This window comes from Anser brachyrhynchus (assembly GCF_964034855.1).
Source record: "Anser brachyrhynchus genome assembly, chromosome: 17".
Classification (NCBI taxonomy): domain Eukaryota; kingdom Metazoa; phylum Chordata; class Aves; order Anseriformes; family Anatidae; genus Anser; species Anser brachyrhynchus.
The window spans coordinates 11283879-11296493 of record NC_137710.1 but is presented as its reverse complement, the minus strand read 5'-3'; the positions used below and the strand labels follow the sequence as shown (position 1 = coordinate 11296493).

Sequence of the window (12615 nt, the reverse complement as noted above, 5' to 3'; positions counted from 1 at the left end):
TGCCCTGCGTGTCTGTTGGGCTGCAATCCCCAGACTGCTCGCTGCTGAGGCTTTTAAAACAGCCCCAGGACTGATGAGATTCAGGAGCCATTCTGCTGTTAGGGACGAGCAGGAACGATTCGCCCCAGTAATGTTTCCTGTCTGGCTGAGGGAGGTGTTGCAGCACCGTGTACCTGTCAGCCACACGGATCTCACTTGGCGTGGCTGAAAATCTAATAACTCAGCAAAAAGCTGTTCAATTCTCTCCTCATGAATGAAAAAGTTTCGCTAAGCATCCCAAGCATAGCAATGAAGAGCTAGCTCTGGGGAGACCTTGCTGGCAGCAAAGGCGCTGCCATGGGGCTGGTCCACCAGGAGGCCTTGCCGTCAGGGAAAGCTGCTATGGAGAGGGTCTCTTGGCAGGGAGTTTCTTCTGGCCTCAGATTTGCCTCTCCTGTGTAAAACCAGTTTCCTGGTTATCTTGGCTGCTGTAAACAAGGCCAGGAATGGCTCGGTGCTGCTGCAGGAGTGCTGGGATAGACGAGGAGGGAATTCATCATCGAGCAGTTTGACGGTGCCGAGACCAGCCCTGTGTCAGGGTGACCCCCGGGAAGAGGCAGGAATAGCTGAGGTTTACCCAAACATCACACACGTGAAAAAAGCAATTTGGCTATTCCTAGGTCGCCTCCAACTTGCAACAAAAGGAGCTGGCTGCAGCTGTGCTCCACATGATCAAGGAGATTGCAATTAAAGCCTGAAATGTGGCCAGGCTTCTTGAATCGCAATGGACTGAAGAAGTTATAAACTCTGTGTGATCAGTCTTTTTTAGGTAATTTATGCTTTCGTTCCTAAAAACTACTTCAGAAGATGCCCTTTGTGCCTCGTTAGAAGGCCTGGGATGGCAGGACTAAAGAGAGGAAGTTGCAGAGCTGGATTAGAGGATTTCTCTGACTTCGCTCTAGAATTGGGCACCGCTCCTGGGGGCTGTGCTGACCTCTGGATTACAACATGCGTGGTGATGGGGATACTTCGCAGGTCAGCCTTACACCGCACAGCTTCACTTGGCTGCTTTGTGACCCTGGTCTTCTTTCCCAGATGTTACCTGGGGCAAGCTCAGAGGAAACTCAGTGAGGAAGACAAGGAGTTGGGCCCTGGGTGGCACTGAGTTGCGGTGGGAGGAAGCCCTCATTCTCTGCCTGCTGCTCTTCCCTGTCCTCACCCCACCCCTGCCTCCCTAAAGCTCCTTTGAGCGTGAATGTCCTGGGACTGAGGAGCTGCCCGCATCTGAGCGCTGCTGAGCCAGGACCGGCAGGCACAGCTTTCCTCCCGCTCTGATCTCCGCCATGTAGCCCTGCCGCAGCGAGTGGAAGCACAGTTAAGATGATTAGGGGAATGCCTTAGGAATGTGAAGGCCTTTTGCACGTGATTCCCATTCCCCAGGAGGCTTGATGGACGGACGTTACCTGCTTATGTTTTTCTTGAGTTTTGCTGAGGTGGTGAGGAGGGACTGTGGGCGATGTGTGGGTGAAAGCTGAACCCGGGTGATGGGATGTGATCCCTCGAATATGTGGTTTCAACCGGGAGGTTGGGAACCACTTCCAGGCACTGGCTGGCCTGGCCAGGGGCTGGTTCCTTGCCCATCCAGGTGACAACGTTCAGTCCTTTTTTCCCCAGTGCTGGCTGCTGGCAGCTTCGCTCTCCCCCGGTGACCCTGGCGGGCAGCCTGGGTGCCTGTCCCTCAAAGAGGCCCTGACCCAGCCAGGCATGGTAGTGCTCCTTTGCTCATGGAAGAGACTCCCTGAGCTCCCCTGTCCTTTCCTTGCGTTTCTGCGTTGTGCATGCTGCTCTTTCCCCTGTAACAGGCACCTGACGTTGCTCTGCCCTGTACCCGTATCACAGCTCCCTTCCCGGCTCTGTCTGGATAAAGGAGGAACGTGGTGGAGGAAATTTTTGAGGGTGCTTGCAGGAGAAACCTGTGAGGCTGCTGGGCAGAGGGAGCATCGCCTGCTGTAAATCCTGCCTGGAGCTGCAGGGCAGGGAGACCCTGTCGGGCTCTCACCAAGGCAGCCACCTTCTGTGGCTCTGGGCAACTGTTTCATCAAGCTGGCAATCTTTATCCACACAGGAAAATAACGGGATGACCGTGCTTTGGTGCTGCTGTGTGGCTAGGTAAGAAATTGCCTGGAAGGGTCAGCAGACAAGGATTAGGTGGAGGCTATGGGACCTTTAAGCTTTCATGTGTCTTCACTGGAATTAAATGCAGAACTGCTGTGGGCTATTTTAAGTGAGTCACATTATTTGGTATATTAAACTCAAAAATGTGCCAAGAAAAAAAAGCTGGTAATTTTTGCAAATACTTTGCACTGATGTCATGAAGCTATGCAGTTCAACACAGATGCCCTGACATTTAGCTGAGCTAGTAATATGCCATTTGTGGACGGATGCTCATCTCTCAGGTTTTTAAGGACAAGTGTCCGATGTGTCACACTGAATCAGAGACAGATTTCCTCCTCATCTACGACTGCGACAAAAGTGCTTTTCTGCTTCATCATTTTCTTTCTTCGTGGCTTGCTTTTTGAGTTTTTTTTTTTGTTTTGGTGCTTGATATTCACATGACGTTATACACGAGCAGATCGGTGTAAGGCTGAATAAAATGCAAACTGTGTGCACAATATAATAGCACACGGCAGACACAGCAAGGAGATGCGATAGGTTTGGACAAGCGTGCCTGGGGTGTGCCTGCGTATCTGGTGTTTTAGCCTGAAAAAGCAGCTCAGGCTTTAAGGAAAGAGTTAATAGAGGAGACAATGACAATTGACAGAGCTTCTCTGATCACCCCTGGGAGCACCGGCTGTAAAAGTAGAATCATTCCTGAAGAGGAATCTGATGTATGATTAATGTTTATTCTATAAAACCAAGGGTCCTGTGGGTTGTGCTGGCTTTTTATAGCTGCATGGGAATATCAGGATAAGACTTTTCTTGCAGAGCCAGGGAAATGCATTTCTATAAAAGGAAAGCAGTGCCTCCTTATAAAATCCAGTGCTGGATTGTGTTCTGGAGCCCCAGCTTAGCAAGCCGTGTGCACTCGCAGAAATGTGCAAAGGCAAACAGACCGAACTGTGCTCGTGCCTGACCTCCGCCCCGAACCGTAAGCGATTAGGAGAGGGCAGCGCGCTAAGTGCCCAAGACCCCGAGGATGTAACTAATTACAGCGGAGCACAATGTGAGCCCGCAGCTGGCAGAGCCACCCGATGCTGCCAGCGGCCTTGTGATAACGTTACCAAGTGCACGACGCTGTGCTGCTGCCATGTAGCGTGGAGCCCGACGCGGTGCCGCTGCGCAGGCTCGGCCTCGCCTCCTGGGGAGGCTCCGGCCCGTCAGCGCTTGGCCCCGGGCACATGCAGTGCCGTGGGTGCGCTCGCTCCTGGCGGCTCGCTTGAGGAATCCTTAACTCCGGGGCTGGTAGCAGGAGCGTGGCCCTTTGGGCTGTTTCTGGGTAGATGTGAGCAGCTCATTGAGGGTTTGATGTCAGTTCAAAGCGAAATTCTCCGGGCTGGCCGTACTTCTATCGGCTTTTGAAAGTGAACTCCCGGACTTACTGCTTCCACACAAACCGTAATAGGTCAGTGGGGGGGACGCGGCGTGAACCAGATGAAGGAAATTTAGCAATAATGGCTCTGCGAGGCGGTTCAGTAAAACTTCAGAGGCAAGGCTGGGCGAGACGGGGAGGTAACATCCTCTGTTGTGTTGTTTGCTTGCTGCTGGTTGGCTGGGAAGATCCGCCATGAGGAGAAGACGTGCTATAAGGCTGTCCAGACGAGCGAAGAGGGGCCGTCGGCCTGCGAGTACCAGGGTCCGCTCATGGTGCTGGCCCAGAACTGCGCCGTCATGCACAACCTGCTGGGGCCAGCATGCATCTTCCTGAGGAAGGGCTTCGCAGAAAACAGGCAGCCTGTACGTAAGTTACACCCAGCCGGGCGAGACACGCACAAAGCCGTGTGGACGCGAGCCGGGGACGCGGAGCTGCCCGTGTGCTCCCTGTGCGTGGAGCTCCGTAACCCCCAGCCCTGGGTCCTTGAGCATCCCGGCTCCAGCTAACACAGTCACAGGCAAATGCCAAAGCTGAAGGATGTGCAGAGATGTCCCTGTGCCTAAACACCAAGAAAGGATGATTTTAAAAAAAATAAATGCAGCTATGGAAGATAGCTCCAAGCCTACACTCGAGTAGATGGATTCAGGAGAAGGACTTTAGATCCCGGGACATATGTAATCAGATGGACTCTGGAGGAGTCCAGTGTTCAAAGCTGTTGTTCCAACAAGACATTCACATCTCATTCCCAGAGGCTCAAATTAGCATTTAAGGCCTCAGTAGCCACTTACATGCAAATCAGAGTATCCATATTGGGAACAAGCTGTCCCACAGAGATGCCCGTGTTTGTTACTGTTCCTGTCAGCTCCCAGTGAGCACGCTAATACAAGCAGAAATGAGCATGCATCTGCCTCCTCACAGAAGCCCAAATGCAGTCTCTTGTACGCTTTCATACACAGCCTGACACTGCAGCAATCCTAGCCAAATAAATCAAAGAACATCAGTCTGGCCTCATATTTGCAAATAGTGCCAGGCTACCAAATGCTATTGCCCCTACACACACAGATAAATAGAGAAACACATCTGTCCACTCAGTCACACCTATTTGTAACCGTGCTCATATGCACCTGATGTAAGTGTTTATATATAAGCAAAGAAAGTAGATATTTTAATGTAAATTCTATATCTTTATAAGCAGTAGAGCATATTTTCTGCACATATACATTAGATTTCTACAGTAACATGAATTTAAAGACGTATGCAAAGAAACCATTAACACACGTTTTATGGATACGCGTAAGTGGATATGTGTTGTTATACATTAATCCAGTGCACTCCATATCCTTCTGGTAAAACAAAGCTCACCCCAATTTCCTGAGAGTCAGGGCTTTCTCGCCTCCATAAGAAATGTCTCATATCCCTGTGCATTGACACAGTTATCTGCAGCTGCAGGAGACACCTAGAGCTTTATTTCTGAAACCTCATCTTCAACCATTAACCGAAAAAAGAACTGTCAGTCATTATGGATCAAAGGGCCTCTGTTCTTAACCTTCACCCGCTAAGTGATCACACGTGCCTTGAGCCAGTTCACTGAACCACAGGGCATGGTATTCTCAGAGCAGTGCACCTACCGGTGCTGGTGTGGGTGAGCTCCCCACCACAGGACATCGGTCCAGCTTCCCGCGGAAAGCTCACGCTGACAGGTATCCATCCCGTTCAGCCCTGGGAACTCACAGTACCCCAAGGAGTTTCCAAAATGAGATTAATGATATCTCTACTCTGGTGTAGAATAAGTGTACCTGATCGACAGCTTTACTTCTACTGACTCTAGACCAGCAGGACTTACTGTGCATAGAGCAGAAATAAATGAGAGTAAGGCCATTATGTATCGTGACTCTCTGAGGGTCACCTCTGCTCATATCTAGGTTCTAAACTCTGAACAGTTTTGTTCCTCTTTCCATATGTTCTCCAAGAGCTTTAGAGTGATTCAGCCCATTCCTTCCCGAGCGCTTTTCCTCCTTAATCATTTTAGGGGATCTTTTTTTTTTTTTTTTCAAATTTAAACCAGAAAACCTCTTCGTGACGTTAGTTACCGCTTGAGTCACATTTTTGGAGGGACAGAAACCCTCCCCCTCCTTCTGCGTTCGCAGTCTGTGGCTCTGTGACGATCGGAGCCGCATGTGCAAAGATATGCGCAGAGCCCTGCAAGCGCCAATGCCTTGGTGTGCGACATTCGAGCCGGTGCTGAAGCCCCCGTTCCCGACACGTGTCGGTCGTGTCGGTCGCAACGTGGCCTTCGGTGAGCGGGGAGGAGGACGGTCTTGTGACGACTGCGCTGGAGCAAGGCCTGGGTCCTGCCCCGGGCGCTCTCACCAGACAGCAGCTGCCGCGGTGAGTCCGGCACCTCCGCACCACGGCAGCCTCACCCTGCATCTGCCGCCGCGCCGGCTGCTGGCCCGCGGCGGTGACCCCGGGATTAACGCTCCTGAGCCCTTGGGGATGAGGTGCGCGAGGTGTAGGGACCGTTTGTCATCTGCTGCAATAAGGCGGGAGGGCAGTAAGGCCTCCTGCGCCCGGCCCAACGGGGGGAACTGTTTTATTTCTTGGCGCTGATGAAAGCAGAACAAATGGGATGACATGTTTGAAAATACCAGGTCTGTGAGGGATGAAGCCGCGGAGCCAGCGTGCTCCGACAGCTCCATCCAGCACAGAGATGCCTCTGGGAAGGTTACGAGTGGCAAGCCGGTCACTTCTCTGGCACAGCCCACTTCTGCACAGACGTAAAGCAGCGTGTGTCCTAGTTTGCTGTGCGCTCTGAGCAGCCGCCATTAGTTTCCAGAGGAGCCCGTGGTTAAATAGCAAAGGATCATCCTTCTCAAACCCGTCAAGGACACTGGCTCCAGGGACGTGTGGGGAGGCAGCAGGACACCTGGAAGGCAAGGAGAAACTCCCCACGGCTGAGGGGAAAAGCCGAGAGTCAGCCGACAAAAGAGATGGCGTTTCTGTGTTTCCAAATTCTCAGCTATTTTGGATTTGCCTGGGAGCCATGAGAGGAATTAGAAAGGGCGTTTAAACCAGAAAGCAGTGCATTTCCATGCTCATCTCTTCTTCTTGGTGCAGTGGTGGAATTTTCCTATGCTCTTTCATATCCTCCCCCTTCTTCCAAGAAATCGAAATTGGATGTTTGAAGTTGCAGTGTTTCCTGAACATGGTGAATCCTCGTCCTGTTTTGTTTGTAGATGACCTTGACGATGTATATGCTGTGTGTCTGCCTTCATGCCTGGTTTCAAAATGCTTGTATGGGGAGTTGAGGCTGGGGGGAAGGGGGAAGTGCCTCCCTTCCTGGGGGGACTCTAGGAGATGGCACCGGGACATTGGCTGTAAGAGAGCTCCTGGCTGTCCCTGTCCTGCCAGCAGGACAGGAATCAAGCAGGGACCCAGGCAGATGATGTTACAGACCTCCTGGCTACAGGGGCAGCTTCCAGCTGGTTTGATCTGGCCGTTCCAGCAGGAGCTCCGGTAGGATGCACAGTCACAGCTCTAGAGCAGCTGCTGCAGCGCCGGTCTCTGCTCCAGGACCCGGTGCTGGGGAACGACGCAGGAGCCCTGTGAGGTGCTCAGGGCACCACCAGGTGGGGAGGCCACACGCAGGGCGTGTGCTGGCCCAGGTTTCTTCTGTTCTGGGGGAGCGTGTCATCCCCCCGTCCAGCAGACAAGGAGAGGGGCTTCCACAGGGAAGTGTGCAGGCTGAAACCCGCCCTGGTGGGGAGGAGAGCTGGGGAAGCCTTGCTAGGTAAATGGTATTAAACATGTCATCACCTTCTTGTTTCTTCTCTCACTTTCTGGCTTGTCCCAGAACTGTTTGCACCCAAAAGTGCTGTTCTGAAACCGTCTGTGGCAAGCCAATGACTTTAACATAGTGTGTTCTCTTTTTGCAGGATAGAGAACTGCGTCCAGAAGAAATCGAAGGTAAAACTTGTCGCTCCTTCTGTGTCACCTTTCTCCCTGTCCAGGCTGGTCATTCCAGGTTGGCCCCCAAGGGGTGGTAAAATAATTTGTGGCAAATCAAGGGAGATGATTACTGGAATAATTCCTGGCAGCCCAAGCAAAAGAAATAACATGTAAAACTGCAAGAGTGCTGACTGTGGAGGAATTTGCATCTGATGCAGCTTCTTCAAGGTGGGAGGATAAGTGAGGTAACGGCATATTGGCTGTCAGAGAACTTCTGTACACCCCAGCTCCCATGGAAAGTGTTGTGAAAGGGTGATATGAATGTATGGCTCCAGGGAAGCTGTTTTACCTGCTAATCCCTACAGTGAGGGCTATAGAATATTGTGTAGGGATAAAAGTTGGGAAAACTTACTGCTTCCAGTGTCTTTAAGGAGTGCAGTTTAGGAAAAATCAGTTTGTGGTACTTCAAAGCCTCTGTAGTCAAAGCACGCTTTCCTGTAAGGAATGGGTCAGCAGTGCTGCTGATAGAAGAGCCTGACACTGCTCCAGTCGTTGCTTCTTCACAGCGAGATCTGCTGGGAAAATATGCAGTATCTTAGAGGCTGGCCTCATAAAGTGCTGCTGGCTCTGGGGAGGTTTCTTGGAAAAGGTGTATCAAGCTGTCTCTGACAAGATTGTTCTTTTTGGATCCATTCCCGCAGAATTAAGAGAAGCCTTTAAGGAGTTTGATAAAGACAAGGATGGGTTTATTAACTGCAGGGACCTGGGGAACTGCATGCGAACCATGGGCTACATGCCTACTGAGATGGAGCTAATAGAACTCTCCCAGCAGATCAACATGAACCGTGAGTAACATCCACCTTGCTGAACCTCTCTGTGGCTGCCGTGCCCCGCGTTGCTGCTTTGGGCCGTTTGTTTCCTGCTGTCTCTGTTACCTGGTGTTTTTTCCTTTCCCTCTCATTTTTGGTTGTCATTTTTGCTCCCTCCCATCCCTCTGTTCATTTGTAGCCCCTAGCAGTCGATGCCCTTTTTTCTTGCTTATCAGATGAATGGACTGTGTGGACTGTGCTGTATGGGAGCAGCATGTGGAAGAGTTGTCCTCCGTGCTTATGCTGTCAGGTGTAAAGCTGCCCTCGATGTGGGCAGGTAGACATTGGTGTTCAGGTCGTGGATGTCATCGTGCTGAGGTTGGTGTCAGATGATGTCAGACTGAAGGCGACGACTGGAAGAGGGAGATGTTTTGGTCAGAGTGGGTGGTGGATGGGCTGCTCACTGCTGTGGGTGTCTGTGGATCTGCTGTGCCCCTGCGGATGGGCTGCAAGCGAGTTGTGCTGGCAGCGTCGGGTGGGGGGCAGCTGTTGGAGTCACTGTGTTTGTGCCTCTTGTCTTTCACCATCATTTTTTGTCACGACTTGTCTGTGGCAGTGCGGGATATTAGCCCTCAGCCAGGTGGGAGAAGGGGTACTCAGTGCATGTTGTTCCTGACATAGGCTGACGTAGGAAAGACGAGTTATCTGGACAAGGAAATGGAAGTAGTTGTGACATACACAACCGCTCACGCATAAAAACAGCTGATAACCACGGCACACAAGGAGTTAGGAATTTGAGAGTGTTATTGCCAGCTGTCAGATGGGGGACAAACAGGAAAAAAGATAAATATGAAAATTAAACAGTTGGACATACATTAGCCACTGCTAATGAACCAAGACTCCACCACCGCTGCAGGGCACTGCCCAAGCCATGCAGGAACATCATGCAGTGCCCTTGCCATTTCCTTTGGCACAGGTGCAGCAGAGGGTTACTATAAGCTCTAGTGGGTCCAAACCTCCAATACTCAGGACATGATGCCATAAGGATGTCCATGGCAACATAGGATGGAATAGCTTGGGCTCATTCTGCATATCCCACAGTCCAGAAAATAATACAAAAGACAGTGTAAAACTACCTCTGCTTTTCCTTCCACTCTCCTGCACCTTCTGTGCTTTGCTTCCTGGAGAACCAAGCCCTCTGGGGCACACAGAAGTGCAAAGTGAGCACTGGGCTTGGCTAATGTATGGAGTTCTTACACGCAATCTTTCGTCTTATCCCAAGTGGGTGGCCATGTGGATTTTGAAGATTTTGTTGAGCTGATGGGACCAAAGCTGCTGGCAGAAACTGCAGACATGATTGGTGTAAAAGAGCTCCGTGATGCCTTCCGAGAGGTGAGTGCTCCCTACCGTGTGCCCCTCAGAGAGGTGAGCAACAGGAGACAGGAAAGAGAGAAGACTCACTGGGGAAGAGAAGAGGAGGAGAGAGCAGCACAGTGGAAGACTGAGAAAGAGTCAAGCCAGGCATGAAACAAGGGAGGAGCAGAGAAAGTCACTAAGATAAGGGAGCCCTTGAGGCAAGGAAGAGGAAACTGATGCAGTCACAGCAGTAATGAGGGGTTTCTGAGGAGAAAAGACAGGCTGGATACAGACCAAAAGGAACCTGAAAGAGGAAAAGGAGGGACACAAAGGAATGCAGAAAAAATAGGGCACTCAGGAGCAGGACAGTACAAAGTCCAACCCAGAGCAAGATCCGTTTCCATTAACTGTATATCCCCTGCTGGTATTTTTCATGTACTTGCAGTTTGACACCAATGGCGATGGGGAGATCAGCACCAGTGAGCTGCGAGAAGCCATGAAGAAGCTTCTAGGGCAGCAGGTGGGTCATCGGGATATCGAAGAGATCATCCGGGACGTGGATCTGAATGGCGATGGGCGTGTTGATTTTGAAGGTGAGAGGGGATGAATGCGCCCTGTCCATCCGGTCTAGTGTGGGTAAGAGTTTCAGCTCAGAGGTGGAAGCAGAAGGGAAGATTTGCATGCTCTGGGCCCAGGTATCCAGAATGTGGAGAAAAAAACAATTCTTCATCTGAAGTGTTCGTTTGTATATCTTTGTTGCACCTCAATTTCAGTCAGGTCTCCATAGTTCTAGCATGGAAAGGGAGATGCCCTGCCACAGAGAAACAGCTTCTGCTGTACCCATGCAGCATCAGACTTCTTTTTACAGGGCATTTTCCTTTCCATTAAATCTATTGCAGGAGCTGTGAGAAGGCTGCATTTGTTTGGAAAAAGCATTGCACCTTCCATTTCCTCTGTCTCACCTTATTATCCGGGTTTATAGAGAATTTGTTTCTGCACCTTTATGCCAGGAGATGGTCACATGCCAGATGTGCTCAGTAGCACTGTATATATCTAATCTAGATGTGTCATGTTAAATCCTACAGACAATTCATTTCTTCTCTCACTTTCCATGCCAGAAGGAGTCGGAAAAAATAAGAGCAGTTCAGCTACTATCCTAGCCATCAGGCGTGGCAGGAGTGATGTTAATAGAGCTCAGGATTCCTGGCAAGGGAAGCAGTTGATATCATCAGACAACTAAGAGGATAATAGAGCTGGAAGGTGTGAGAGCGTGGCAGGCTGCTTGTTTTCCTGGTGTAACCCTTTGCAATGAGGGTGAAGCACAGTAACGACAGAATTAAAATAAAATAGATGTATTTTTCTGGCTGAGAGGCATTCCTGGATCTCCTTCATGGCAAGGAGTCTCAGTCCTGAAGTTTCTGAGGGCTTTGGAAATGCTAAAAACTGGAAATGCCTCCCTAGAAAGTATCTGGTAGCTGCAGCAGTTCTAATGCACTGGCTGATTACCTGACAGTAGCTCTCCTTGTTTCCCACAGCTAAATTATGTTAGACAGCTAAAATACATGAAATGCTATCCCGGTATCATTTTCTCTGTGAGCTGCTGCTTTAGTTGTCAAAGGACAGCTCCATCAATGGAAAAAGAGAAGTCAAGGGGGTAATTTCCACTGCCCTCCTCTTCGCACAGTTATTAATTTCTGGGCAATTGAAGTGCAGAGTGAAAACGCATTTATACTTGATGGCATCCACACTCAATTTTAACAATTGTAATTGACTCCACAAGCTGCAGGGTGGTGAAGAAATAGATCCAGGGTGTCCTTACCGTTAACCTGTATCTTCAAAAGCAAGGAATCCATCAAAGTAAACTTTTCTCTGCAAAAGCACCGGTACCTACCAAAACACTAGTGTGCTTTCCAACACCGGTGTCTCCTTCGAGTGGCAAGCTCACTAAGAAACTGCTGTGCTCCCAAGGCGATAAATCAGCGTTCCCTGAAATTACAGCGAAGGGAGGCGACGCTTGCCACAATGTGTTGCAGGGGGTTGCTGTTACAAACAAGACTGCCTGTGTGTACGCTGGCTGGGAAGGAGTCGGAGCAATGACGTGCCCTGCTGGCGGGGCCGTATCGCCGTATCCAACACAAGGATCAGAGCCCCTTTTGTGGGGGCTCTCCAGGGCCGCTCACGGAGCGGCACAGACCTGCCGTGCGGGCTCGGTTTCCCCCGTTCCACCCTGGCTGCGTGCTGTCTCCAGGGGGTGAGAGCTGGGGTGGGGACCTGGATGTCTTTTCCTTCAGGGCTGTCTTTTCTTGTCGGTTGCAGAGTTTGTTCGCATGATGTCCCGTTGAAGATTATTCTCAGCTAAAGAATCAGCACCTTAGAGAGGGCAGAAGAGGACCTAGATGGAGCATCTAGCCCCGATGTTCCCACATGAAGGTTAATCGGCTGGCTGCAACTGGGACGTTGCAAGATGACCTGCTGCTCCTTCCTCACGGTGGTCCCCATGCCCCTCCACCCTTTCACACTGTGAAAGACTTGCAACTTCCTACAACTGGAACCATTCCTTCAAGATGATTGCAGGAAACCGCAGAGCCAGGACTTGCCATGATGCTTTCATGGGATATTTGCAACTTCAGACTCCTCCTCCCCAGCTTTATTCTCCCACCAGCTGCTGCAAAGTGAGAGCGGGAGAAATCCTCTTGGCTTGGTGGATGAGAACAAAGCCATTGGGACTGGTGGCGGCCTCAGGGCGTGCTCTGCACTTCTTGGTTTCCCTTGGTGAACCGTGTCTGTGTTTGCTGTCTGTGTGTGTGTCTATCTGTGTGGGGTTATTTATGCTTCCTCGGCACATATTCGCATCTCCTGTGGTTATGTTTACCAAGAGAAAATTCAAATACATGTCTTGCGGGGGGAAAGCGATAAATATGCACGCTGAAA

General features: G+C 50.6%; 1 protein-coding gene across 9 annotated transcripts in view; it reads left to right on the top strand.

Moving 5' to 3' along the window:
• CABP1 (calcium binding protein 1) overlaps window positions 1–12615 on the top strand; it is a gene marked incomplete at its 5' end in the record, with an annotated part of 27290 nt that extends 14675 nt beyond the window's left edge. For 4 of the 9 annotated variants that reach the window (XM_080559149.1, XM_080559154.1, XM_080559153.1 and 1 more), the window contains 6 exons: window positions 3757–3933; window positions 7507–7537; window positions 8221–8364; window positions 9611–9720; window positions 10130–10277; window positions 12001–12615. In XM_080559149.1, the coding sequence (XP_080415275.1) occupies window positions 3757–3933; window positions 7507–7537; window positions 8221–8364; window positions 9611–9720; window positions 10130–10277; window positions 12001–12026 (636 nt within the window). In that variant the 3' untranslated portion in view covers window positions 12027–12615. The other 5 variants (XM_080559150.1, XM_080559157.1, XM_080559155.1 and 2 more) reach the window with 4 other exon arrangements.